Source organism: Kwoniella newhampshirensis, chromosome 9 (genome assembly GCF_039105145.1).
Source record: "Kwoniella newhampshirensis strain CBS 13917 chromosome 9, whole genome shotgun sequence".
NCBI classification, from domain to species: domain Eukaryota; kingdom Fungi; phylum Basidiomycota; class Tremellomycetes; order Tremellales; family Cryptococcaceae; genus Kwoniella; species Kwoniella newhampshirensis.
Window position 1 is genome coordinate 253,043 of NC_089963.1, and position 27,622 is coordinate 280,664.

The window sequence follows — 27,622 nt, forward strand, 5'->3', positions numbered from 1 at the left end:
AAAGTGCAGTTGTATGACACCTCTCTCTCTCACTCGACTTTTGGTCCGATTCCCGATCATCGTTACATAATCTTCGTTCTCTGTCGGCCCTCGCCGCAAGTCTCCTTCACCTACGCTCGTCACCCACTCCCCCGCTCGCTCGCACACAGCAGACCTCTACGTATTCAGATCATCACTCGCATTAGCCTTATGTAGTGACCTGATATATCTCTAGGGCTGGGTTGTAAACCGAGTATCGGCTCGACTTTAGTGCCATGTTTGAACGGACCCTTCAAGACCTCATCCGAGGTCTGCGAGCTCACAAGGCTTCGTCAAAGGCCCAGGAAGATGCTTTCATCGCTGAGGCTATGGGAGAGATCAGAGAGGAGTTGAGAGGAAAAGATATGGCATTGAAAGCGGAGGGGGTGTTGAAAATGTGTTACGTGAGTGATTTGTCAAGTGCTTGCGGTCTGCAACGTGCCAGGAGCTGATGGACAACGTACCTGCTCAGCTAATGATGCTCTACCCGATACCTCCACCGCCTGGATTCGCCTTTCATGTGGTGGAAGTGATGAGCTCACCGAGGTATCACCTCAAACGTGAGTCCGAAAGCTGAGTAGCTATCCTGGAAGACGCGCAAGCAGCTGAATCTGACAACCACACCAGAGCTAGGATACCTTGCCGCACCTATGGCTTTCTCAGGTGATACCGAGGAGGTCGTTTTGACGGTGAACGGTATCAAGAAGGTAAGTCAACCAGTTCCATCACGACAGTGTAGGCGACTTCTCCGCTGACTTGTGTTTCTAGGATCTGATGTCCCCACATATACCTCTGCCTCCTCTTCCTCTCACTGCTCTACCTCATCTTCTCTCCTTATCCCCATCCCTTTCAACGACCCTTCACCCAGACTTACTTCATCTCCTCACCCATTCTTCCCCACGGATACGAAAACGTGCCGTACTCTGTCTGTTGCCCTGTTGGGAGGCTTTTCCCGAAGGTCTGCGAGAAGGATTTCCTCGTCTCCGAGAAAGACTGCAAGATGACGATCAGGGTGTAGTAGGCGCTACGGTTGGTGTGGTAATGGAGCTTGCAAGACGGCAAGGAGGGAAGAACTACTTGCCCTTGGCACCGGAATTGTTTGGGATCCTAACGGGAAGTAGTAACAACTGGATGTTGATCAAGGTGGTCAAATTGGTGAGCTGTCCAATTCCACGTGAAGAGGGCAAACGGTAGCTAACAGGGCGGTTGCCATAGTTCGCAATACTCACACCGTTAGAAACAAGATTGGTTCGGAAGCTTTTGCCTCCTATCACATCGCTCATCTCCAATACTTCTGCAATCTCCCTGCTGTACGAATGTGTTCGGACATGCATCGTTGGCGGAATGCTGGATCCAGATAGGGCGGAGGGTGAAGCCTTGGCTCGCGTATGTGTGGAAAAGCTTGGAGGATACCTGCGAGACGAGGGCGGAGACCAAAATCGTATGTGATCTACTCATGGTCGATAGCACAATTTAATCCGATGTACAACGTCCAGTGCGGTACATTGCTCTCTTAGCGATGGTCAAGATAATACCCACCCATCCTCAAATGGTCGCAGAATATCAAGAAGAAGTAATGCAAAGTTTAGACGATCCAGATGTATCGATCAGAATGCGGGCACTTGAACTTGTCACTTCTATGGTGAGCTTGGAAACGATGGTAGGACTATCTGTATGGCTGACACCTCCTTCAGGTCGACCGAGATAATCTACAAAACATCGTGGACCAACTACTCACTCATCTTGCACCTCCTGAATCCAACACTTCCGATCTTCCTTCCGCTGTAGCTTCGCTTACCGCCATTGCCAATCAGCTCTCACTTACCGCTTCAAAAGACCCTGCCACCCTCTCCACCTCGGTTTCTCTCTCGCCAGCTTATCGATTGCTGCTTACTCAACGTTTACTTTCCATCATCGCTCACGATACGTATGTGAACGTCATGGACTTTGAATGGGTCATTTCGGTTCTGGTCGATGTCGCGTACGTGAGCCACGTGGACATAGGAACAGAAGTGCGGCGGCTTGTGCTGGATGTGGTCGGTAGGGTGAGAACCATTCGAAGCTTCGCTGTCGGGGTGTTGGAGAAAGTGATCGGCGATGAAGATCTCAGAGAAAGAGGACGGGATGGGACTGGAGAAGACGGCCTGATCGAAGCAGCTGTATGGGTTTGTGGAGAATACGCAAGGTCAGTGGACGCTCTGTTATCCAGCCCGCTCAATTACTCTTTTTAGCTGACCTTCCTGCGATGCAGTGAACTTTCATCACCACTCAGCGCGATCTCATCGCTACTTTCCCCAATATTACACTTGTCTTCGCCATCTTTGATAACGCTGTCGCTCCAGGCGGTTGCCAAAGTGTTCGCCTTTTACATAGCGAAGGTCTCGTCGCGCTGGACGGCGGAGCAACATGAGGAGACCAAGAACCTGGTTGCATCAATGAAGCAGGGCCTGAAACCCTTCCTGACCCACTCTGACATCGAAGTTCAAGAGCGAGCAGTCGAAATATGTCAGCTTACGAGTTTCGTGGAAGCAGATCTTGCTGCTCATCATACCCCGCCAGAGACGGCTACTCGGAATGGTGGAGTCGAAGACATCCCGGAGTTACAAGGTGGTTTTGAAACCGAAGGCGAGATGGATTTGGTGGACCCACCTTATCCGAAATCGCTCTTCCTCTTCCAGCCGCTCTTCACATCACATGAGTTGAATGCGGTCGCAAACAAAGCTCAGGAAGCGGTCCGAGTTCCCGACGGGTTGGATCTCGATGTGGACATAGTGCCGGGTGGTGGATTTGACGCAGATCTGGAAATAGACGAGGACGAAGGAGAAGGCAGCGGAGCGGAGAAAGGGGTTTTGGACCTTGGCGAAGGCGGAGGGAAGGGTATGGAAGAGCTCAGAAGAGTTTTGAGAGAGCAAGAGAAGAGGGGCAAGAAAAAGGGGAAAGGAAGAAAGATGCTAGGCGAGATAGGCAGTGTGGAAGAGAGAGAGGAAAAAGAAAGAGTGGGTATGACGAAACACACTTTGAGATAAATGCTGAAGGATAATCCGTCATAGCGGCGAGCGGCCAGAAAAGCGAAGCACAAAGATGATCCCTACTATCTATATGATAAGAGGGAGGACGACGCGGCAGACGTGGATGAAATACCGATAGTACAGCTAGATGATGCCGAATTAGGTACTGGTGAGTTATTCACCTTTCTGGTCATCTTTCATCGGGTCCTGATGATCTTCCCTTTTGTGCAGAAGATGTGATCTCAACTTTAACGAAATCAAAATCGAAAACGAAAAGCAAGAAGAAAGCTACTCCTCCGGAATTCGATCGCACAGGTGAACTTCCTGAGGGTGCAGCTGCAGCTGAACTAAATAAGAGGCCGCCGGCACCATCACGTACAGCATCGGGCTTAGCAGGAGTGGACCTGATAAATTCAAATCCTGTACCTACCCGAGGTTCGTCGACGAGATTTGAGGAGTACAAGGTGGATGAGAATGACCAGGTCGAGGGCGAGAAGGGGGATGAAACCCCAATGGATCAGAACGAAGAGGCAGATGTGCCTGTTTCGGCTTCTCAGGAGATTGAAGTGGTGAAAGTGAAAAGGAAGAAGAAGGGAGAGAAGAAGAAGAAAGAAAAGGTCCTAGAGGGATAGACTAGGTAACAAGAAAATGTATGCATTGTACATGACCATGTACTCTGCAGCATACAAGGCGAAGCTTCAGCACGATTGCACAGACCAGGCGCCTTGAAGAAGATGGGTGGCAAAGTGGAGGGAATGCGATTTCTGGAAATCAGACGCGTCCAGGTCGAGTAATGTCGAATTGAGATTGTCTGATTGTATCTCTTCCTTCGTTCCCGTCCGTACGATCATCAATAAGCATCGATGTCGAGATTGCCAACACATATATAATGGACGCGTCTATCAGAGGCGAGAACATCAAGAGTGAGTCAGCTCTCTTCATGGCCTTGACATGTGTGAAACCCATTCTCCGCATACCGGTAATGAGGTATGAGGTCCACTCTTCCTCCCGCTATGTCTCGTATGCTCACTTGATCTGATATTGATGATGACTTTGTTCTCCATGCAGCATTCGTCCGTTTGCTTCAGTGCGCTTCCAAATACGGAGATGATCTGAACATGCATGCCTCGCCCAAAGCTGTGAGTGAGACTTCTTTTGCCGCACTCGACCCCTCAAATTGTCCTGCGAATCGGGATAAGGCAGTCTGACACCATCCCGTCTTCTCACTTCCTTCCTGCATCTATATTACTATGATCCTAGGTGTAGCTATGACTGATATATGACACAGTGGGAGCTGTCGGTGACCAATTCTTCGAAATCCGCTTTCTGTCTGTTCAAACTTGATAAATCATTTTTCTGTCGCTGGGAGCCCAAGCAAAGAAGAGGTGTAAAGTGTCGATTGTTAGTCAAGGTAGGTAACCGCTTGAAGCGAAGTTCTAAAGCCATCTTGTCTCACTCTTTGAGCTCTTGATGTCAACGAAGTAGCTGAACATAAACGATTCCTGCCGTTCGTTAGTCCGTTCTGTCTGTCCTTGGCAAGACTTCCCAGATCACAACGGTCAATCGAGTAGACCTTCGTATCATCGATCCTTCAGGAGACCTTCGACCCACAAAGAGACGAAAAGGGACATCTGCAAGTGCATCAAATGCGAATGACCTTGAGCGAGGAAGTACACAGAGACGGATTGGCGATGAAGATGATTACGAGAGTAGTGATGATGCTAGAGTTGGCATCGAGGCCAAGCTGATCATGAGATTAGTCTGCAAGCATGGTGAGCTGTCCGATCAACCTAGCTCAACAATGTCGGTCAGAGTAAAGCTGCTGCTGATACTATGTACATGTCGCCTAGGCGTTACCAAAAAACATTCTCTGCATCTCGGTTCTTCCGACTTCCTACGTGCGGACGTCGATCCCGATTCGACCCCCTCAGGCTTCGCGATAGCCTCGCGAACCCTGCGCGACTGGCTTGATCACTTTTCCATCGCAATCTCATCTACGTCAGGCTACCCTTCAAATAACAACTCGGCTGGAGGGCTGAATCAGCTAGGGTGGATGTTCACGCAGAACGAAGTGAGGGTGAAATCATGGGAAGGTGGTGCGAGCGGACTGAGTACGGAGATCAAGGTCGATGTGGGAGAGTTCGAAGACTATGGACTTGAAAAAGGTCGAATCGACCTGACTTTACCGATGAAGGAGTTCAAGGTGAGATCATCGCATCTCTGCAGTCTTCACACCCAATGCTGACGCGCAGACCATCGTTATCAGGCCACGCTGGTCCTCGCCGAACAGCTCTCTATCACACTCAACGTAGCCTTCTCCATGGCTACTCAACCTCTGACATTGACGAGTCTCACGAATGAATTAGAAGAATTCTCGATCTTCTGTGCTATCGCCACCACATCTTGCGATGCATTCGTAGATGTCCGCCAATCATCTGTTGATCTCAAACGGTCGAGAAGCAGTGATACGCTAGTCAGAGGCGATGGACCGCAACCATCAGCTGGGAACGGGACAGGCAGGAATAGAGGAGCTTCGGCAGCCCTAAGTCAGAAACGAAATCGATCGTCATTGAGCTTTGTCACAGAGACGCGCCAGGACGGAGACGGCATGACTACGGTGTTTGTTGGCGGAGCGTCTCAGAGCGGCGTCAATGCGAGCCCACCAGTAGCTGCCCAAGCATCCCGTTTGGGCTCAAGACATCAGCGTCAAGCTAGCGAAGATGTCACTATGGACGATGATGAGGGTACGAATGACCACGATCCACACCCACGACACCCGCTCGGCGAAAAAGAGCCTCTCTTTATGCCCCAAAGCCAACAACCTCATTCCCAGCGGTCACCATCGCCTCTTCGAGCTGCTGCAGCAAGTCAGATGGTCAGGATGACACAAGAGGAAGCCCTAAATGCGGCGGGTCTGGGGGACATCGATCTGGAGGAGGAGCTGGACAACGCCGAAGAGGAAGATGAGAGGCAAATGGAAGAAGAGTTCATCAGAGCAAGTCAAGCTCAAGTACCCGGACTTCCTGCAGACCCGTACCACCCGGAGACGATTGTATGGGGAGACATCGCTCAGCCAGCTGGGATCGAAGCTAGTAGTGATCGAAGGGAAGAGGGTTCGAGTAATGCTGGGCGACCGCAATGGAAAGCGGATGCCAATGAACTGGTCTGGGGCCTGGATGGCGGGAACGAACCTGATGCTCATAGGGGAAGTGAATCGCCTACGAAACGAAGGGCAAGTGCATCGACCGAAAAGAGTCGGGGAAGTGCGTCTCCCAAAAAAAGTAGAAGAAGCAGATCACCGGTCAAGGGGAGACGTGCAGGTACTTCGAAATCGCCAGAGAAGGCTTCAGTGGAGCAGCAAGAGAACGAAGAAGAAGACGAGCTGCAGTCGGATTCGGAAGTCACATTTGAGCCGAGCCAGTCCGTCCATAAAGGCAGAGTGAGTACACTGCTATGACATGGTACAATTGTGGTATGACTTTACCGGGACGATTGCTGATGAGTTTCCTGGAAATCAGTTCAAGACGTTGTTCGACGATTGATCGACTACATCGAGGCGGAGGACAACTGGAACACAAGAGACTCATGTTGTACATGTTGTGAGAGACCACCGCATCTCGACGAAGAAATGTTGTATATAATACAGTCGCATGCAAAGTGAAACGATGAACAAGTGCTCGAGATCGAGTGTTTCGAGTGATAATGGAGCAACTCAAGGTCGAGACGAACCGGATTACCGTCATGATACACAACGATCTCATAGGCTCCCAGACTTTTGATCCTAGCAGAACTGAGTATCACTATCAACAAATTGACAGAAACCATTGACAAGTCCTCTCGCTTTCTCGCACTTGACGTAATGACATATGATTCCATGCTAAGATGAAGATGTATCGTGGAGCATGTCTCGTCATCCTAGCACATCCGACCAGGACTGGGCGATATCCTTTCAATCTCCCCTTTCGATCCATTCAAACGGTTCCACGCTGTCCGCTGTCCGATTTTCCGCCCACTACCGCCATGCCGTGCGATGATCGGTCCGTCTATGTGATTTATCGCAATCTCACTCGAGTCAAAAGAGCAGAAGGGGGAAAGGTCTCGGACAACTCCCCCCTCTTCGCTTGGGCTTAGGTATGAGTGATCCCCTTATCTATGAGACATGACCTCCGTCATCATCTCCTCTCTCCTGATCTCCAGAGAAGGAGGCGGAAGTAACGGTGCTTATCTTGTGAAAAACCTATACTTAGATTGTCTTCCAGTGCCACTCTGTCCACTAGAACTATTATCAAGTTATTTGTTTACGTCGTCCAAAGGCGGAGACTCCACACCCCATGTCGGACCTCGCTTAATTCACAAATTCCAAAAATAAATTTTGGTTTTGACCCAAGTCACTCGTCGACTCCACTCCACTCTGTCTCACATATGACCTTCTAGGATGATGTGTCTGCGCACTCACTCGGTCAGTCAGTCAGTCAGTGCCTGCCTCAGACGCTACAGGGAGAGGAGCAGCGATCGGATCACACACACCCTCCCCCGGCAGGCTAGGTCCCATGTCCATGCTCGTCCGAAGACCTTGGTTGGAGATCTTCAATCCTCTAAGCGAGGTTTACTGGAGCATAAAATCTGCATGCGTCGTTCCCCTCCATTCAATAGTAATTTTGGTTTGTTTCGGCATTGGTCTGACCGAGACATAGTTGAGGGAATGTTGTCAGACGAGATGAGATGTACGTGATATGAATACTGTATCTTTGATCTATCTTCTGTGATTGTGAACATTTGACCTTTCCTTCTAAACTCATTTGGATTGTTAGATTGTTGGATTGTTGTTCCGTGACTGGGCTTTCGGATCCTCCAAAACCTTCGCAGGACAACAGCGGTGAGATACCATCACAATCCAGCACCGGTCGACCGAACAGTCACATTAACACATCAACACCTCAACACTCTCGATACCCCCTCAGTTCGTCCAGCACACCGTACACAACAAACCACCATGTCAGAGCTAGGCATAAGTCCAGCACCCAGACAACCTGCGGTCCAGAACGCAGACCCTCCGCCCCCTCTCAAAGGTCCATACTCCACTCAAGCTGTCACCGAATCAATCCAGAGAGAACAACATGGTTTAGGGCCATTTGCGAGTCGTGTGGATGTCAGTAGGGATGGAGCGGTGGTACAACCCGTCAAGCACTTCAAGCTGTTGAGTCTGGGTGAGTTGTTTGGTTCTGCTCTTCGCAAAGCGTTGGACTTGTGTCATCTTCATTCCGGAAACCAGTGCGCGACTTCGCAACTCAGCTTTGTCCATTGCAGACTTTTCGCTGCAATGCCCTCGTACTCATAGACTGACGCTAATGCTCTACCGTATTGTTAGTTGGGCTCGCATACGCCATCCTCAACTCATGGACAGCCATGGCAACCTCCCTCTCGATCGCCCTACCCTCAGGAGGACCCACCGCCGTCATATGGGGTATCGTCCCTTCTTTCATCGGGAACTTGGCAATGGCAGCTAGTATGGCCGAGATCTGTCATGTCTATCCTACTTCGGGCGGTCAATATCATTGGGCAGCGATTCTGGCTCCTGCAAAGTGGGCACCGGTGAGTGCTAGCGTCCGACTTTGAACCTTCCAAGCATGAGATCACGTTTCGCCTCGCCTCGGCCCCCTTTGCTGCTGTCTGTCCCAATCTGCGCCGCTTGCTGCTTGCATACGTATCAGACTATATCAAGCTGATACACGATTCTAGGCTATCTCATGGGTCTGCGGCTGGTTCGCCGTATCAGGCTGGGTCGCCCTTACAGCCACAGCTGGATCCCTTGCCGGATCCCTGATCACTGGTGTCATTGGTCTCCTCCATCCCAACTACGAGTCGCAACGATGGCACATTTTCCTCATCTACGTCGTCTACACTCTCGGAGCCTGTTTCCTCAACATCTTTGCTCTGAGATTGTTGCCAGGTATCAACCAGACTGCCATCTTCTGGTGAGTGGGCGGGTTATGATCGTTCGCAGCAGCGGCAGTGTGACTGTCTTGGAGTCTGGACTGACAGGCCTCGACAGGTCGTTGATCGGCGCTGTCATCATCATCATCGTTTGTCTCGCTACTGCTTCGCCAGACTTCCAATCCGGTGACTTTGTTTTCCGGACGTACATCAATGAGACCGGATGGAACGATGGCGTTGCTTGGATCCTTGGACTTTTGCAGAGTGAGCGAAGGAGTGTTTGACTTTCTCCCCAACTCCACTAACATCTTTTCGTCTTGTTACCTCTAGGCTCCTTTGGCCTCACCGGCTACGACGCTGTGTCTCATATGGTGGAAGAAATGCCCGATCCTCATCTTAACGCTCCGAAGACTATGATCTTGGCCGTCTGTATCGGTGCATCAAGCTCCTTCATCTTTTTGATCTGTCTACTGTTCAGCATCAAAGATGTCGACATGGTCAACAGTTCTTCCGCTGGAGCCCTTCTGGAGTCAATGTACCAGGCGACCGGATCCAGAGCCGGTGCTGTCTGTTTGCAGGTATGTTCCTGACTTGGACGAGCTTCCTTACCTGAGGACAACGCTGACTAATCACCTGCTCGTAGATCTTCCCCATCGTCGCAATGGCTTTCACCGCCCAAGGTCTCCTGACGGCCTCTTCGCGAATGTCTTATGCCTTCGCTCGTGATGGCGGTCTTCCTTTCTCTCGCATTTTCGCCATCATGAACCGTAACGGTGTCCCCATCCCGTCCGTTCTCTTAACGACTGTTTTGGTCATCATTTTCGGATGTGTCTACCTTGGTTCGAGTGCTGCCTTGAACGCTATCTTGTCCAGCTCTGTGGTATTTTTGAACATCTCTTACTCTATCCCTAGTGCGTAGATTACATCAAACACAGCCATACAGAGATACCTGGGCTTATATTGCGACTCACACAGTCCTCCTTGTCTTGGTGCGGGGCCGACACATTCTCCGACCGCCATCCCTTCCTGAGCCCACATGGACCCTTGGACCCATCCTTGGTCCTGTCTGCAACGTTGTGAGTACCACTATGGAATGATACCTGAGCAATTGAAAGTAATGGATGATTTCGTTCCGGTGGACAGGTTGGTCTCGCTTTCACAATCCTGACCACCATCTTCTTCCTCTTCCCTCCCGATCTTCCGGTCGACGGAACCAACATGAACTACGCCATCGTCGTCCTGGGCATCGTCTGTGAGTGACCAATCGATCCTTTTCTTCGTGCAAAGTGCTCAATAGCTAATCCTCGTGCTGTATTTCCAGTCATCATCTCATCGATCACCTGGATCGTCGACGGTCGTAGAAACTTCATCGGACCTCGAGATCTCGGTGCACTGCTCGAGCTTGCTCGATCAGAAGTGGACCGAGAGAAGGTCAATGCGCATGCGCGAGCGACGGCCCATGCTGGGGTTGACACGGTGCAGATGGGTACGGTCACTGAGGACAAGGTCGGGACTGCCACAACTACGACCTCTTCGTCTGGATAAAGGGTGATAGACCGACTGGGTTGGAAGTGATAGAGGTGTCGAGAGGATTAGTCTGAAGACAGTAGATAACGATATGATACAGATCGTTACTTCAGAAGACGCACATTGCTTTGCTGACTGTCCACCACCTGCGATGATGTTGTGTGCTTGATGCGATGTAGCGAGGCGAGGGGTTGTGGATTGGGGGCTAATCTATCTGGAAAAGCAGTCGGGTTCTAAGCGACCTCCGATGTTCAGGCCGATTTAATCAAGCCTTCCACATAAGAAGGGTTAACTTTTGACCTCCACTCGACCATCCCGAGATTTCTTGCACAAAAGATAAGTTTACAATCACTTGTCATAATAGTATCGACCATCATCAACGTGAAAGGAGAATGCAAGCTCAACAGGATCCCTTGAACGAGCCGCCTTCTGGTACCACAGAAGAGTATGACTCGGAAGAAGAATTGGAAGCTTTCTTGGTGGCTGAGGAAGGAGACGAAGCCCAGGACGAAAAAAATGATCCACCTTCGACCCTCGCTCTCCACGGAGAACCTACCTTCCCCAGTACCGGCCTTGCTTCTGCGTCTGCTCCGGGACTATCGTCCTCATCCTCTACCGCCTCACCATTCAAGCTCCCACCAAACCCTTCTATCCCACAAGACCTCGCGGTGATCATGGAGATGGTGAAGACACATCAGGTGGTGGGGTCATTGCCGCCTGTGAATATGACGGCTGCGGAGAAGCGGAAGGCTGTAGAAGAGAGCATGAGGTTGAATCGGTTAGATAAGGGGAAGAGCAAAGAAAGGGCGCTGGACACTGGTCCATCTCAACGTATTGATGTGGTGGGAGATGGGAACGTGGAAGAGGAAGAGAAGGAGAGCTCTGCAAGCGGGGAAAGCTCAAGTGAATTTGAGTCGAGTGATGAGGACGAGGAAGCCGACTCCAAAAAGAAGAACGACGATGACTTACCGTTGACAGAAGAGCAACATCGAGTGTTGAGAACAGAACTGGACGCTTTCGTAGGACGCTCAACTGAAACAGCAACGACGAATGAGACGGAGTTTGTAGTCGACACAGATGACGATCCCGATTCGAGTTCCGATGAAGAAGACGAATCTTCGTATCCAGGTCTCGCAAGTATGGGATTCAAGTTCATGGAAGATGACGAAGACGACGGTCCTTCAGGCGGAGCAGGACCTATCACCTCGATACACGAGAAACCGCTTCCTGCGGTACAGCTACCTCCCATGGAGAAATTGCCGGAGGGTGAAGGGGTGAGTCTCGCTGGAGACGTGGTCAGTTGGATGAGGGATAAGAAAGTGGAGACTTGGTTGGAGAAGAGACAGAAGGAGAAGGATCAGGTTGAGGCGGAAGTGAAGGGAGGAGATGAGGAGAAGAAGGAATTGGGTCCCGAGCTCGCTTCGGGAGGAGAGCCGCCAGTCAAAGAGGAGAAGGAAGGGGGCGAAGGCGAAGATGAATCAATGAAGCCCGGAATGGGTCAGAAGAAGAAACCCGTTCAATCATCAGAACACAGATTCACCTCTGCAGGGACCGTCGTGGTCCGAGCAATGCAGTCTCGACCTGGAGCACCAGATGACGGGTGGTTGGAAGAAGGCAGTGTGTTATGCTGGGAAGATGGACGAGTTTTGGGCACTGTAAGTTGCACATCTCCCTCGTTTGGCGGTGAATAGCAACTGACCCACGTTCTTCGCGAAATCAAGGTCCACGAGACATTTGGACCTCTCACTTCTCCATTTTACACGATCCGACTCCCACCTCCACCGTTCCCATACCCGAGCCCTGACCTATTAGCAACCGGATCAAGACTGTTCTACCCCCTGAACCCATCTTATCGAAGTTTCGTGAACATGCTCGCTGTCCGAGATCCACGGTTCAAAGGATCTGACGCGTCCAATTTCTACGACGAAGAGATCGGTGAAGAAGAGATGGAATGGTCAGATGACGAAGCTGAGGCAGAGGCGAAACGACGACGTAAACAGGATAAGGGCAACAACAAGAAAAGAGGTCAATCCAAAACGCCAAGTGTATCCGGTGGTGGACATACACCGAGATTAGGAGCGGTTCCCGGAGCTGGATTACCTGCAAGACCACATTTCGATTATCAGCCTTCTGAAGATGGATCAGATGCGGGCAGTATGTATGGAGGTGGGGATATAGAAGACGAACGGTGGGAGACGGGTTCGACGACGAGTTCGACGAGAGGTGGAAGTAGACCCCTTCCAGCACCTTATGAAGTCGACGACCCGGTGTCGGTGTTGGTGTCGATCACGCCACCATTGGTGGACGGCGGTGAGAGAGGTGTTCGCGAGTCGAGAGGGGGTAGAGGGAGGGGTAGAGGCCAAGGTAGAGAACGAGGGAGAGGGAGAGGGAGAGGAGGTCGCGGTGGCCGTGGTGGTGGTACCGGACATAGAGGAGGACGAAGCGACGCGAATAGCAGCAGCATACAGCCAAATATCGGTCGACCATCTTTCCCTTTACCGCCAAACCCACTTCAACCTCACGGACAACAATCGCAAGCGATGTATCAGCAGTATCCATATCAGCAACCACCACAACAGTACCCCCAACAATACTTATACCCTCAACTTCAACAACATTGGCAACCCCCTTCTTCACCTCAACAACAACAACAACATCATCATCAACAACAATATCCCCACCAAGACGCGTTTACTCCTGCTCATTCTTACGAAGATACCTACGAACCTCATCGTCCCTCTTCAGGCCTTCCATCAATCAATGCTTACCAGGGACAACACCACTTGCAAAGTTTCTCACCGCCTTTACAACACTTTCAGCAACAGCAACAGCAACAGCAACATGTCCTACTTCCACATCGTGCTCAGGGTCCAGACCAAGGAGGAACAGGTGGGTATCCAGCTATCAATCCTAGATTCGCAGCTCAATATCAAGCTTTGATGATGGGTCAAAACGCCTCTTCACAACTGGGTCAAGATCACCATGGATATCCAGGTCAAGGTTGGCAAGGGCAAGGTTAAGATGGATGGAGGGAGTTTATCATGCATGCATAATTGTCCTGTACCGCACCGTGTCGTCCAATTACAGACGGTCGATCGTCCATTATACTTTTTGCTCAGCACACTTCGACTTCGGTTTCCTCTCTTCAAATCGCTCGCAAAATGCCGCAGAACGCTCCTAACCTCATTCCAGAGTCTTTCGACTCAAGATGGATCGGATCTCTCTATGTTGCGTGAACCAAGCGGGGAAGTCTGCCTCGTCCAGAGGAATACCTTGTTCTTTCGTCTCCAGCAAGAAGTTGGCAAGGACAATGAGAGCGCCGTCTACAATCCATCACGACATATCAGCTGTGCTCGTCGAAAAGTGGAGCGGGCGCCAAGCCGCTGGGCCGCCGCTTGGCGACGATCACGGCCAGCATAGCATCTTTGACAATTTCACTCACATCGATACAAGTAGTTGATCGCTCGAGTAGCTTGAGCTTTGTGCTTGGCAGACCCAGGTTCTGCTGCATCGACCTGAAGCTTGAAGCTGTAACGCAAGAGCTCGAATCAGCATGGCTTTCAGCCTCGTATTACCAACTGTCCACTTACTCGTACACGGCCTTTCGCAGATTCTGGACACCCTCCATGATGTTGATAGCGTGATCTGTGATTCGCTTCGCCTCTGTTTGCGTCATTTGGTTAGGAGGAATCCTTCACTTGATCAGAGACAATGGCTCACCCTTGCCATGACTCATGACAGTTACTAGCTGTAAGATTGTCTTGTATTCACCTGCGACTCAAAGCGTGATAAGTATCGGCCTATAAGCGAATGGGACACGCAGCGCTAGACAACTGAACGCTCACCATTTAAGAGGTGTGTCGCTTCCGGCACCTGATCCAGATCTTCGTCTTCGTCTTCTGAAGCGGTACTGATCTCTTCCAGGGCATGGTCATCTGAGGCAATTGTCGCAATGAGAGAGGCCACCGTCATCCCTGTAGTAGTTCTCCCTCTACCCATCTGACAATTGAAGCTGCGCATATACGAGGTCAGCTCATTGCTGATGATCGAGATGTACGGCAAGGGCGAAAAAAGCTTACACAAAGTCGGTTCCACGCTTCAAGCCTTCCGCAACTCTCTTGACCAAGACCTGAAGGGAGGCTGGTAAGGGTGCTTGCTCGTCCGTCTATGTCCACTGCTCAGCGATAAACAGTCAACGAGATTAAAGAGACACTTACGATGGCCACTCGCACATAGTCTACCTGGTATCCCTCTTCGATCACACTATCATACAGCTCCTTTGGTGTCAACACTTCACTTTCCTCCAAAGTCTCCCATATCGGTATGATCTCGTAGCAGCCAGGTCTGGTTTCAACTTCATCATGTAACAGCAGTCTGCCCTGACCGGCTCTCAACTCCTTCAATACATCTTGCTTCATAGCCACTTCCATCCTTTCAACTACGGCAGCGGTCACACCGGTCGTCTCCACGTTTGTAAGTGGTTTGTCGATGAGCCTTAGGACATGAGGTCGAGCTTTGACGTATAGCACAGGTTCCTCTCTCAGCGAAGTCCAAGTGACTCGGCGAGAACCGCCCGGGCCAGCATCCATCTTCATAAGAGCATTTCGCAATCCCGAATAAGAGGGCATTCCCGTCCCGTACACATAATGTTGCTCTTCTGTGCCGTCCTTGTGTGCGACTTCCATCTCGCATACAAGAGGCAAACGTCGATAGTTGGCAGCTCCTTCTACTCTCTCCGGAAGACTTTGCTTCTGCAGCCCGGAGAAGAAGTCCGACTTGAGGATTGTCTGTGCGGAGAGGATCGCGCCGGATCGGTTGGCAACGACCTGTGTCACTTCGTCTGGCAATGCCATACCATCGGCGGGCTCCATTCTCTCGATAGGTGCCAAGCTTTCCAGACCACCTTGCACTAGTTCTTTCTCGAGGGTCTTAAAAACTGGTCGATGTTTCACCCAAGATTCGAAAGAATAAGGATTTTCCTCGTCCGGGGTCCGGCTCTCTAGGTAGGCTTGGAATATCAAGAGATGGTAGTAGCGGCGGAGGTGGTAGAGACCTGTAAGTTTCACGTGAGCTTACATTTGAAATAGCTTTCTAGCACTCACCTCGTTCTATGAATTTGGACTTTGTCTCTGGATTGGGTGCTTCTAGCGCCTTCGTACGCAAGTCTTCAATAGCTTCCCGCAGATTGAAATGAGCGGCAGTAGCATCAATCGCCTCGTCTACAACCTGTGAACGGAATATCAGCATCCCTTGACAGACTGAGGGAACAGGAAAGCGACATACTTGCTTGACATCCAAACCGTTTCGGATTAGCCGCAGACAGGAGTTGATGATCTGCCAGCTTGTTCTCGGTGCTGCAGTTGTCTGTTTGCGATGCATAGGTGGCCGGTTTCTTGAGGGCGTGTGGGGCGTCATGGCGCCTTCGGATCTCCCTTGCTTGAGCCACCTTCTGATGAGCAGGACGATGACGGCTGTGGTACTGCTTCGGCCTCTTCCCAACTGGTCATTTAATATGATCGCGCTTGAATCAAGATCTGCTCGTAACAATATATCAAGAAGTTCGGTCAGATCGTGGAACTGCAACACACATAAGCAAATGCACTTGAAGCTCGATCAAACAAGTCCGCTTACGTCGGGAGATGACTCGGAGGTGACAGGTATTCGGACAAATTCGAGTTGGACATCTTTGGAGGTTATCGCAGCATCGTCCATCACCTCCCTTACCGAAGCTACGTCCATCTTGTCCACACTTTCCCAGACAGGTACGACCTCCCCCTCAGCCGTTTCGGTATGTAGAAGTACTCTGCCTTGGAATTGTTCGATCTCATTGACGACATCGCTCTTCAATCGTTGTTCTAGTACTTCCAGACGAGACGAAGAGACACCCGAATAGTCCCGAAGATTACGGAGAGCAGTGCTATCCCGTCGAAGACAATAAGGCGTTCCTGAGAGAAGAAGTCAGCGCGATGTTGCCTTTCATTCTCCACACTTGTTAGCTCACCATTGATCATGACCAAAGGTTCCTCACGCAAGCAGACCCATATGACTGTACCGATCTCAGGTGATCGTCTATGAACGATCTGCAAGATGGTGGAAATTGCGTCCTGAGTTGGTTGGCCGGTGGCATAAACTGTGCTTCCCTTGACCTGTCTGAATCCGACTGCACCGCGAACGCCTTCGACAGAGGCAGCCGACTCGGACAACCAGAGGTCGGACTTCTGCAGCGATTAGGAGCGGTAAGTAGAGCGTTCAAATTTCACTCGACCACAATCACCCACCAATAGCGTACTGTGTACCAGAACGTTGTCAGTCTGTCATACCACATGTCTATCGCTGACACTCACGAAGCACGAAGCATGATACCACTTCTGTTCGTTACGACATGTTCAGCCCATTCGTCGCCTAGCACTTTGCCGCCTTGCACATCGACATCGCGTCTTGTGTGCAATCCACCTTCTCCAAGCTCAGATGATCTAGATATCACGCTGAGGTCATTGACAGGGGCAAATGCGAAAAGCCTGTTACCTCCACTTCTTCTGAGCACCTTGATTTGACTAAGCTGACTTGGTCAGCTATGTGGCGGTCCCCAATGCCAAGTCACGCACTTCCATATCTCGGGTCGGCTCTGCACGAAAGGGGACATATTGTCAGCTCATCATTCCCACTTGACGACATGTCACATACTTTCAACCAGGAAGAGAAGGTCACTCCACTGGTCCCAGCGTCTGTCTCTTCAACGTACGAAGCAAACACGATTAGGTCGAAGTATTGCTCGAGCTGAAAACAGGTCAGCTTTGTGCGGACATGATCGGAAGGAAGCTCACGGCTCTTAGTGCTTTGTCCAGCCACACTTGGCGATTTTTGTCATCCATCGCAGACACACTGTACTTGATTCGATGCTCGATGACATTTTCCCGCAAGTTGACAACCGCATCACCTGGCCCGGAAGATTAGCCCCTTATCACGATTGGATGGGATATTTGATCATGCTCACAAGTGTCAATGACGGCATCCACCAGGCGCTTCATCTGCTTGCCATGATCGAGACTGGACAAAAGGGAAAGCACGATTTGGTAGCTACCCATGTGTGCTTTCCGTAACTGTTCGAGCAAAGTGGGCTGAGACGAAAGAAGGTCGATAGCAGTTGATGGATGCTTCGACGGCAGATCTGCAACAGGTTTGAGGTGTAAGTCCAGCTGAAAAGGGGCAAGTAGGGCTTACTTCGATCCAATACGCGCGTGACTTTGAGCAGGCTCTTGTTTAGAGCCTGTTGTAAAGTAGCTTGTTCCAGGAATTGAGCAGCTTGCGGGATTTGTGACGGCTAATTCAAAGACATAAGTTTGGAAGTACCCTACAACCCAGATATTGCTCACTGTTGCTACTCCCGAGTTGGTCACGGAGAGGAATGGGTCATTCATATCCCGGAGAAGTAATTGCTTTCTCCGTAGTAATACCGCAGTACACATAGCGAACGTCGCTTCGGTCACCATCAGCACATTATACAGCACGCAGGTGTTTCACTCACTCCGCACAACTCCCATGCCGCAATTGAACACCAATGCGGTCGTTTGAGGGTCGGCAGTTTTCAAGACGGACACATACGCATCGAGGTAGTTATGCTATGCAGGATCAGTGACTTGAGGGGATCTGCATTATGCTCGGTATGCTCACCTCGATAGGCGTGTCCGGGGCAACGGGAATTCTCCAAAAATCCACTCTCCAACCTCTCTGCTTCATATCTTCCCAGAGTTCCTTCGGAGTCTGAATACTTTCCTCGTCCACGCTGACCCATGTAGGAATGATAGTGCCTCCTGTAATCTCGTCGTGAGTCAATATCATGCCTCCATACTTCCTGGCTTCATCGAGGATGTCGAGCTTGAGTCTTCTTTCGATGTCTTCGAGATTTGTAGCTCTGTCTGAAAGGGTGAGAGTTTGATATGGGTGTGCAGCGTCTCTAAGAACGTATGGACGACCGTTGCTATGTTCGACATGAGTTACGCGCTCAGAATCGCATCCGCCATCGTCCATGCTCACCAGTATACTGGAGTTCCGATTCTCATCAGCTGATGCTCTCCGCTAGGACGAGATCCATAACTCACCTAGAGTCTCCTCCCGTGTACTGAACCAGATAGCTTGGCCTTCCTCGCCATCATCACTAGTATTACCGCTGTCCATAGAGACGGACTCTGCCAATGGGCTGGATCCAGGTTGCGAGACCACCCTGTCTATCTTCCCTCTGTCTATAGGACGGGTGCCCGCTGGAACAGAGGATCTACGAGGATGGGCCTTGCGGACTGGTCTTTGCGGTTGACAGTTCAACAAGGTCAGAATAGACTTCAGACCTGCTGCGGTAGGTTGTGCGACCTTTGAATCCGTTACATTAGCGTTTTCTACCATTACTTGCTGCACCTGACTTACCCCGAACACGTTTAGGCTCTCCTCGTCTGGTGCTCTGAAATTAGGAGCTCCCTGAATGTTGATCTCAAGATCCATCGCTCGACCAGTCGGATAGTGATCTGAATCGAGTGTATTTGTCAGTTCTAATCTTCCTTTGAACCTGTAGCGAAAGCTGTGCTGACCTGTCTTCAGAATATAGCTGTAGACGGCGGTCGGATCCTCCGTTAGCGATCAGAATGACCCAGCGATAGTCGCACGAGGCCAATGAGTTGCGAGCTCACCCTCTACCTAGGACACCTCCTGACCGTCTCTTGACGACACCATCCACCTCCTGCTTCAACTTGTCTTGCAATCCCAAGACTCGTCCTTTTCCCTGTGTGATGCCATTGAGCTTGAGTCCTGAAAGCGTCGATGTAAGTTTGCTCGAAGATGCTTCCGATGCAGCAATCGACACTCTTCGTCCTTTCGGGTTGACGTTAGAGGTGACAGGGGTGGACAGTGGGGATGGCCTGGACGGAAGATGTGCTTGTTGTTGTGGAGGGGAACGAGGTGGTGCCGATTTTGTTTCGGTTGTATTGACAGGAGCGGAAGTCGGTCGAGGCATCGAGGAGTAGGTTGACTGATTGCCCGAGAGAGGCATGATGGATGCTTGTGGGGAGCAGAAGGAGAGGTCGTTGACCACCTTTGTAGCGTCGCCGTCGATAAGTGTATGTCCGCGGGACTGATTGTGTATCAGAGGAGGAGTTGTCGAGAGGAGTTGGGTAGAAGAGTGTAACTTCCCTCGGTCAACACGGGGCAAGACAAGAGACGATCAACGTTTTTTTATTATTCTGTTTTGGTCAAGCGAGTTTCCGGGGACCCCACGAGATAAGCCGCGAGTAGACGCTGTGGTAATCCTTTCTTTTGCCACCGGGACTGGTCTGTACACCAAATTGTCATCTCAAGTTCCAGTCCTGCACTCGACGTATGCTTGCGGGAATCAAAAGCATCAAGGGAGTCGGATCGTTGGGATGTGATTACTGCGTCTGATCGTTGTCAATGATGTGCAACAGTCAGGTATGGCGTCAGCCTGCAGGAAGGGTCTGTGCGCCCAAGCTCCCATTGCCTCCGTCCGTCCGTACATGACAGCCACTTCCCTTCTTCCTCGCGATGTGGAACCCTGATTGTGTTCTCATCTTATCCTGCTACTTCATGTCACTCGAGTCATCTGCCGCATGACCCAGCCTATTGTACATGATGGGTGTAATCAGGTCGAACGAGCACTCAGGTCGCAGCATCCAAGGTGAGGGCAGCTGAGGTAGGTGTGGGAAGAAGGTGATTAGAGGACTGATAGACGACACCTCTTTCTCCTCCGCACAGAATGGATAACCGTCACTTCAGCGGTATCCCAAGGGACATGGAATGATCCTAATCTACTCGATAACTTCACGCCCCTCGGTTCCAGCTCTTTTGACCCCGAGTTCTGCACTGGAGGGGATACTGTTCTCGAAGCGAGGGACGGCGTGTCGTTTCGTATCACCTTCAGGTCTCTTGCCATCGCTTCACCAACATGGTTCGGAATCCTTGTTCGGGATCCCGCGGTCACGGATACCCCTCGGATCCTTCTTTCGGCTGTGAATTCCCGAGCGCTCTCGATGATCTTAATCACCTTATTCAAACCCCAACGGAAAAGTATCTTCAACCAGAACGATGTAGGTGAACATTTCCGAGACGCTTTTCAAGCTTCCCAGACCTATGGCTTTTCAAGTTTCCTGCAGACCTTCATCGAGAACCACGCTACCGCTTCCCCCTTCATTCGATATACTCTCGCAGCCATAGGCGACGACCTTCCTAACGCTCGATCGGCGTCCAGACTCACACTCCAACAATCTCTCACTGACTTCTCCCCCAACCTCGAAAAACTTCTCCGGGAGCAAGCACCTAGCTACTATCGACGTCTGATGGACTTACACCGAGTCCGAGCAGAAGCTTACGACCGAGTCCTTACCGGACTTCCGCATCTCTACACCGAGCTTCATGTCAATATCAAGTTCGAGGGTTTCGGATCCAAGTGCAAGCGCAGATACGCCCAAGGCTGTCACGCCTATCGCCACAGCGAAGGAAGGTTCCCGACAGTGATGAAGTGGGCCGCAGAAGCCGTCCATCGTGTTTGCGTTGCGAAGCGGATCACATACATGTGTACTCCGGTGGAAGACGCGATATACTATGCAGTCGGCTGTCAGACATGTGCGAATCGTCTTATCAATGGGTATGAGGCAGGATTGAGGAAGGTGTTCGAGAATACTCCCAATAGCATTGAGCGTAGGTATTTGATATGTTCACACCTTTCAAACATATCTTCCCTGACCGCATTGGATTTGACCTTTAGCCACCGTTCTCCTCATGTCACCATACCCAGCTACAGTCATACGTCATCACAGAATCAAGCCTCCTTTGGGACAGGACGAGATATGGGAGCATCATTAGCATCATCCCATTCGAGGACAATGCATCACTTCGTTTCGCATTTCTTTGTTAAAGACTCGTATATGACGAATTTACTCTTACTACAGAAAGGGCACTGTAAGGCAGGCAAAAATGCTTGAAATCAATTCGAATTCTTTCCTTCACCCTGTGGGGGCCTTATCTATTGCCCGTCGGTCGTGATAGTCCTCCACCCAATTCTGAGTGAATCGAGGGATGTTGTTAGCGGCAGCTGATTGAAAGGCGGAGGGAAGAGCGCGGAAAGATCGATGTCATCAGTGAGTGTGAGAGAAGTGGGATGGTAGAATCCTCTGCTGAGCATCAGCAGGACCAAGTTGAGTCTTTTACACAGTGGGGACGGAAGCGCTCGAACGGTTATGAAGACGGAGATCTGTCGCTGTTATCGGTTGTGGTATCCATAACGGCCAAATTCCCTAAGTTACGATACGATCCAATACTTTGAGATCGCCCAGCATCCCGATCTCACTCTCGAGTTCGGATTCCTTTGATATGATTCTGCACGTTATCTGATGAGATACGGAGTAAGTTATGCCCGTGTCCGACCGAGGAGGGGAGAACGAGTCGATGACTGGATCCGGTTGAAGGGCGAGTGTGGGCTGGGCTGTGAGGTGACGACAGAACCCCTGATCGTTTGGTCGGATGCACAGAGCGAAGGAAAGAGGCGAGACTCTATTTGCGAGAGGTCAAAGATCATTGTTATCTTCTTGGAGGGTCCTGGGAAGCTACGAGCCGAGCGCATCTATGACCTGAACTCTCAGCGGTAACAATCTGGGTTGAACTGGTGTGATCTGTTTCCATCCATGAGTCAGGTACTCACTTGTGTAGGACCCCTGATCGTCACGCAGCGCAGGACATGTTCAAGCTCTCCAAATCGCCATGTTGAGCAGTACTTGATGGGAGCTACGCCAACAAGACTCTAGGGGCAGCACTGGAGGGTAAGAGATCGTTGAATAACGTTAGGTTATCATTTCATGTCCCCTATCAATGTTAGAATACCAACAAGATTTCAAAGGTAAAACAACTTGATATAATTGACAGACCTTGTTCTCGATGAGCATGATTCGTCATCTCATTTTCTCACGCAAGTCTCGTGCTCTCATAACACACGAGTATAAGCGGAATGTTCACAGCCTTCCTCATGACAGGCGGCAAGTGACTTTCACCTGGGGACAAGAAACAGGAGAGGTCTTGAATTACTTGTTCTTTTCTATCATTTTCCCTGCCCACGCTGTGTTCTGTGTTCTGACGACCTTGAGCGCGATCAAGATGAGCAGGCAGAATATTGTGTCGTTAATCAGACTCACGGTAGACGAGAAGAAATGTGCGTATGCGATCAGTGTCAACTCTGGTTTTGTAGGAAGCTGATCTCTGATACTCCACTACCGTCTGATCATAGACGATCTGCGCATTCATCACCATTCGGACATCCATCTGTCAATCCTTGCAGACGATGCGGACGATTCGAAAGGGGCACATGAACATTTGGAGTTGACGCTCCGTTCTGACCCTCCCCCGCCGACAGAGATTGACCCGGACTTCCGTGCCGACACAGGTGATATACTTCTCGTCACATCGGACAACGTCGGATTCTATTTCCCTCTTGAAACGTTGGTCAAACGTGTCGGATTTTTCTCCGATCTCGAGGATCTCCCACATGTCGAATCTGACTCGATCAACGGTTTCACTCCTGAGACTGCTTCCGAGATCCGACGGGAGCTGCCATCGGCCACTTCAGCGGGGCTTCGATTGGTTCTCTTCGCCCTCAGACAGACTGGGACTGCAACTAGAATGCTACTGGAGATCAAATCGAGGCAGTCTGAATTTCTGCGAGCCCTACCAGAAGCATTCAAAATTGCCGATGCCTACGACATTCCCCACCTGACCCAGCTCCTGATCACAGCATTCCACGATGATCCATTCTGGACATTCACTATTGCTGCCCTGAATTCGAACGAATCACTTGCCAAACAGGAATCTTCTCGGACAATCAAACTGAAGCTTTGAGATCTCCCAGACACTGCTGCTGGCCTGCTCGATCTCTATGCGCATGACTACTACGATCGACTGCGAAATCTTCATCACGAGAATGACCGGAAATTCGACCACATGAAGATCCATTTCGAGAGCCGCCAGCGGACCTTCAACGGTTTTGACGACTTCGGCAAGAACTGTATCAAGAATGGGGGATGTTCAGCTAAGTTGCAGTTCTCCAGTTTCATGACGATGAGAAGAAAAGCTGCAAAAAGGACATTCGAAGCGGTAACAAGGATCAGAGAGGGGCAAGAAGACGAATGTGTCGAGAGAGCGATTCGCTCAGCCGTGAACGACGTGGTGGACTGTACACGGTGTAGCTTCCGACTGCAGAAGACTTTCTACTATGCTTGGCTGTACAATGGTACGGAGAGGTCGATTTGAGTACTACACCTGCCTAAAGTGTTCATGATACAGACTGGCATCGCCTGTATATCGTTTAATGATGCTTGGCGGCCAGTGGAGCGTGCACGAGCACGAAGGGAGGTAATGGTTCTGTCTCTGGAGACGGTCGACAAAATATATTAGGCTCTCCCTCTCTATGATGTTGATGTTGACTTCGATCCATGTGAATCTCTGCGCCTTTCGGGTGGGAGGAGTGGACCACACTCGCTACTGCATACGAACATGACACTATTTTCGCAAGTCCTGTCTCACTGGCCAGGATATACAGCTGCGTCATTTCCTGATCTCACGGTAGAAGGGCTGACGTGGCACTGTACGTCAAGGTGTATCCGCAAGCTATGCTTTGGGCTTTGGGGGGCATGTTATAACGCCATCCAGATGAACCCCCCCGCGTATCTCGAACGTCTGCGCGATCTGCTTCGAGACTACAAGACCGGTTTCCCAAGATTCTGCGAGCAGTTTCAATCCACGTGGACGATTCGTGACGATTTCGACGACTTTGGGAAGCAGTGTCACAAGAATGACGGTTGTCAGGCTATGAGACCCGATTGAAGGATTTCGGGAATTTGAGGAGGAAAGTGGGCGGGAAAGTATATGAAGCATTGTATATACGTGCTGACAGGGAAGAACATCCATGATCCGCTTGCAGTGGCTGCGGCCATCGCTGGTGTTACAGTTGGCCAAAACCGGTAGTCTCGAAGCTCAGCGAACGATGGAGCTGACTTTCCCGTTGACAGAGTGCTCGAAGCGGTCGGTAACTTACCCAAGACCGCGTGACACAAAATATACCTAAGATACAGTTACACACTCCATTCATGGGAGAAAACCCTGGTTCGAAGAAGTGTGATTTCTTTCCGCATCTGCTCCACTCGCTGACTCTGACATTCTCATCCGGTGAACACCATTCAAGGTCAAGCCGGGATCAATGGCCTATCCTCAATCGACCGCGAGCAGGCACACAAGAAAGGCAGAGATCTCGCGGAGGAGTTGAGGATGTCAGATCTCGCGGGGAAGCCGTGACGGTCACAGGGACAAATAGCTTCAGAACACCACATGAAATGCCACTAGTGAATGCAAAACAACCAAACGTGCAATTTAACTTATGTCTACAACAATAACACGGTAAACAGATCAAGGACCAAAACAGCGTTGATCAATCAGACGAGGATACAACCCTGCATCGCAGATGTCAGCTTTCGGGTAGCACTCTTATGGGAGCACAGATCGCGTTGACACCCACATGATTTCAGAGAATTTGTTCCACAGCTTCTTTTCGATCACCAACATCCTCGCTAGCTTGATGTAATTCCCGATCGTCAAGTCGTTCATTCGGAAGGGAGTGATCTTCTCCAGTTGCTTATAGAACTTTTTCTTCTTTGCTGCCACCTTCTGTCTTGCTTTCTTGCCCTCTCCGTCGTTTGGCGGAGTGAAGATTGCAGGATCATATCCCGGTAAAAGGTGTAATGGCACCGGGAGCGGTTGAGTCAGGCTTGTTTGGTTGGAATGATTCGGTGAAGGCGGTACCAACGACTTGGCTTTGAAGGTAGTGTACTCCACTTCCCATTGTGGAGGATGAGATGATTGCTGGTCGATTGTCGGTAGATAGAATTGGGAATAACCGAGGGGTGTGAGCGGCCGATTGCTCCTTGAAGGAGAATGTCTCGAGTAATGTCTAGGCTTTGTCTTGAATGTACAGTGCGGCTTGTCTTCGTTTTGCGGGAGCTTGCAGTCATCTTTGGGTTTGCTATGTCGATGTCCGCCTTTGCGTTTCTTCGTGACTTCGATTTTATCGTCGTCTTCCCCTTGTTCCTCCAGATCTTCATCCTCATCCTCAGGCACTTCACCACCGCGGTAGAAAAGAACTTCATCTAGTCTATCTCCGCTGACGCCCGTTATGTTGTAGCTGTGTCATCATCGTCATCAGTTGCGCATTTCTTGGTGCAACCAATGTCCGTACTCACGTGAAAATCCTGATACCGGGATAGTATGTGGGAATGACACTTGGCGCTACATTCATCACCGCATAATCCTTGAGCTTGAGGATTCTGGGACCAGGCATCTCTCCAAAGTCCTTCTTCAGTTCCGCCTGCAAGCTTTGGGCTCCTGAGCGACCTTGTATGCGATATCGACCAGAGCCCTGCAGCTCCGGTCCATGTCGTAAGCGCGGGCCCGTAGGTGCGGTAACATTTTGCAAGGAAGGATCAGGCTGCGACATCGACGTTGCCTCCAGCTCATCGACATCGATGAAGAAGAAGTGATCAATGTTCCTGCGGTGACAGTGTCAATCCATCTTGTCACGATCTACCAAAATACGGACATCGCATCACTCACATATGCCCAAACAAGTGCCCCACAATTGTATCCTGATACCTGAGAGCCAAATCCCCATATCGCAAGTCTGGTTGACTCGTCATCAGTAATTTCGCAAGTCAGAAGGAGCTGTGGCCAGACTCACAGCAGTTGTCGTAATAATGCCCCATATGAGGAGGCACGTGTCCTGACATCCAGACCTGCATCCCCCTCTGCCTGAAGTTGGCCAGCTGCACTTCCAGCCAGTCCATCTCAAGAGCTCCAGGATCATTGGAATGGTCTCCACAACCATCGACGACTGAAGCATCGGTCATGAGTTGTGTACTTCGTCATGGAATCGAAGCTGATCGACAACTCACGAGTATTGGAGTCATACCAGAATAATGTGTTGAGGGAAATCACTGCTAGTTTGTCCGGTATGACCTCCTGAGAATAATAAGCTCCTCGTTCGAAGACGTGCGCGGCGTCAGAAGGGATGAAGCGTTTCCAAATTCTATTTCCAGGTCAGCGGAAGGCTCGTATCATCTTCGCTCAGAACCAAATTCAGTTTCCAACTCACTGTAAAAACTCCTCAGTGATATGACTTGGGCCCGCTGCAAGCACGTTATGAGGGTAGATATCGTTGTTCCCTATACTTGGTACGATGGGTAGGTCTGCGCCGAACGTGTCTAACATCTTAGAGACGACCATTCTGTTCAGTGTAAAAATTTCTCGAGGTGTACGAGGTTGTGTACGGTCGATATCGTGTCTACGGGAAGGGCGGTTCTAGTCAGAGAGAGTGCAATACTATTCCCTGCCAGCATGCTCCGAGATCGAGATTGTGGACATACCTGGCATTGTCACCTGTCCATATGACGAAGTCTACTTCGTTTGCCCATTCCTTCTTGAGCCAATCAAAGGTGATATTGACCAGCGACATTGGCGTATCACAATCACTGCGAGTCGAGCAATCAATGCGTTGACGACTGCGTTAGGACACGATGACTCACGAGATTCCACTCCCCCACTTGCCCGCCACAGGCTCCTTATTTCCAATATGGTTTGCGTCCACCTCATCTCCCTCATCATCATCGTCAGACGCGTTCTCGTCGAGCTTGCCCTTGCCCTTCTTGTCATCCTTCTTGGGCTTCCTATGGCATCCCGACTCGAACGTCGCTCCCGTTTTGTAATTTGGATCGGGATGTATGTCTGTGATATGCAGGAAACGTCCCTTCAAAGCTGTGCACGCGAGATCAAAAGATCAGCTTGATGTTTTCAGAATGTCATCCGTCTGGGACGAGGTTCGCGAGACGGAAGCAGGAGCTCACGTCGTTTCTTGTTCGTTCGTGTTTTCGTGACAGGGTTCGTGCTTGACAGAGACGGTCCCACAAAGTGTTCTTGGTCGGTAGGCGATCTTGCTGCCGACGCGACGGTCAGTGTCAAGCCCACCAGAGCGAAGACGAGGTACGACCTCATCTCGAGAAGGGAGCCTGATGGCGAAGTGAGCGTGAGTGAGAAGATGGAAGTAT

The 27,622-nt window shown here is 50.6% G+C and overlaps 8 protein-coding genes across 8 annotated transcripts; 6 read left to right on the plus strand and 2 right to left on the minus strand.

Annotated features, from left to right (window-relative positions):
• Positions 1-254: 254 nt before the first annotated feature.
• IAR55_004791 (uncharacterized protein) lies at positions 255-3,658 on the plus strand (the record flags this gene model as incomplete). Its single annotated transcript, XM_066947887.1, has 10 exons — positions 255-422; positions 491-578; positions 646-725; positions 787-1,173; positions 1,234-1,459; positions 1,515-1,660; positions 1,713-2,203; positions 2,270-3,014; positions 3,069-3,195; positions 3,258-3,658. 10 exons carry the CDS (start codon positions 255-257, stop codon positions 3,656-3,658), a joined length of 2,859 nt encoding a protein of 952 aa, XP_066801346.1.
• A 257-nt stretch (positions 3,659-3,915) lies between these two features.
• Positions 3,916-6,568, plus strand: IAR55_004792 (uncharacterized protein; the record flags this gene model as incomplete). Its single annotated transcript, XM_066947888.1, has 7 exons — positions 3,916-3,949; positions 4,095-4,165; positions 4,315-4,437; positions 4,543-4,798; positions 4,877-5,229; positions 5,293-6,465; positions 6,545-6,568. 7 exons carry the CDS (start codon positions 3,916-3,918, stop codon positions 6,566-6,568), a joined length of 2,034 nt encoding a protein of 677 aa, XP_066801347.1.
• A 1,451-nt stretch (positions 6,569-8,019) lies between these two features.
• IAR55_004793 (uncharacterized protein) lies at positions 8,020-10,505 on the plus strand (the record flags this gene model as incomplete). Its single annotated transcript, XM_066947889.1, has 9 exons — positions 8,020-8,233; positions 8,395-8,618; positions 8,766-9,001; positions 9,079-9,224; positions 9,291-9,538; positions 9,604-9,871; positions 9,936-10,036; positions 10,104-10,212; positions 10,282-10,505. The coding sequence occupies 9 exons, from the start codon at positions 8,020-8,022 to the stop codon at positions 10,503-10,505; spliced, it is 1,770 nt and encodes a 589-aa protein (XP_066801348.1).
• Positions 10,506-10,879: 374 nt separating this feature from the next.
• IAR55_004794 (uncharacterized protein) lies at positions 10,880-13,507 on the plus strand (the record flags this gene model as incomplete). The annotated part of the gene is made up of 2 exons (XM_066947890.1): positions 10,880-12,142; positions 12,209-13,507. 2 exons carry the CDS (start codon positions 10,880-10,882, stop codon positions 13,505-13,507), a joined length of 2,562 nt encoding a protein of 853 aa, XP_066801349.1.
• Positions 13,508-13,670: 163 nt separating this feature from the next.
• IAR55_004795 (uncharacterized protein) lies at positions 13,671-19,488 on the minus strand (the record flags this gene model as incomplete). The annotated part of the gene is made up of 26 exons (XM_066947891.1): positions 13,671-13,810; positions 13,930-14,015; positions 14,078-14,150; positions 14,208-14,258; positions 14,333-14,499; positions 14,567-14,652; positions 14,705-15,540; positions 15,590-15,713; positions 15,771-16,064; positions 16,119-16,432; positions 16,489-16,705; positions 16,766-16,775; positions 16,832-17,041; positions 17,093-17,112; positions 17,172-17,264; positions 17,312-17,424; positions 17,482-17,655; positions 17,709-17,808; positions 17,861-17,964; positions 18,013-18,106; positions 18,159-18,465; positions 18,522-18,528; positions 18,587-18,851; positions 18,906-19,003; positions 19,067-19,083; positions 19,166-19,488. The coding sequence occupies 26 exons, from the start codon at positions 19,486-19,488 to the stop codon at positions 13,671-13,673; spliced, it is 4,323 nt and encodes a 1,440-aa protein (XP_066801350.1).
• Positions 19,489-20,120: 632 nt separating this feature from the next.
• Positions 20,121-21,350, plus strand: IAR55_004796 (uncharacterized protein; the record flags this gene model as incomplete). The annotated part of the gene is made up of 3 exons (XM_066947892.1): positions 20,121-20,166; positions 20,244-21,185; positions 21,253-21,350. The coding sequence occupies 3 exons, from the start codon at positions 20,121-20,123 to the stop codon at positions 21,348-21,350; spliced, it is 1,086 nt and encodes a 361-aa protein (XP_066801351.1).
• A 1,284-nt stretch (positions 21,351-22,634) lies between these two features.
• IAR55_004797 (uncharacterized protein) lies at positions 22,635-23,372 on the plus strand (the record flags this gene model as incomplete). Its single annotated transcript, XM_066947893.1, has 2 exons — positions 22,635-22,689; positions 22,765-23,372. 2 exons carry the CDS (start codon positions 22,635-22,637, stop codon positions 23,370-23,372), a joined length of 663 nt encoding a protein of 220 aa, XP_066801352.1.
• A 1,641-nt stretch (positions 23,373-25,013) lies between these two features.
• IAR55_004798 (uncharacterized protein) lies at positions 25,014-27,569 on the minus strand (the record flags this gene model as incomplete). The annotated part of the gene is made up of 9 exons (XM_066947894.1): positions 25,014-25,707; positions 25,766-26,071; positions 26,136-26,202; positions 26,260-26,412; positions 26,474-26,607; positions 26,674-26,862; positions 26,945-27,049; positions 27,104-27,332; positions 27,422-27,569. The coding sequence occupies 9 exons, from the start codon at positions 27,567-27,569 to the stop codon at positions 25,014-25,016; spliced, it is 2,025 nt and encodes a 674-aa protein (XP_066801353.1).
• Positions 27,570-27,622: the final 53 nt, after the last annotated feature.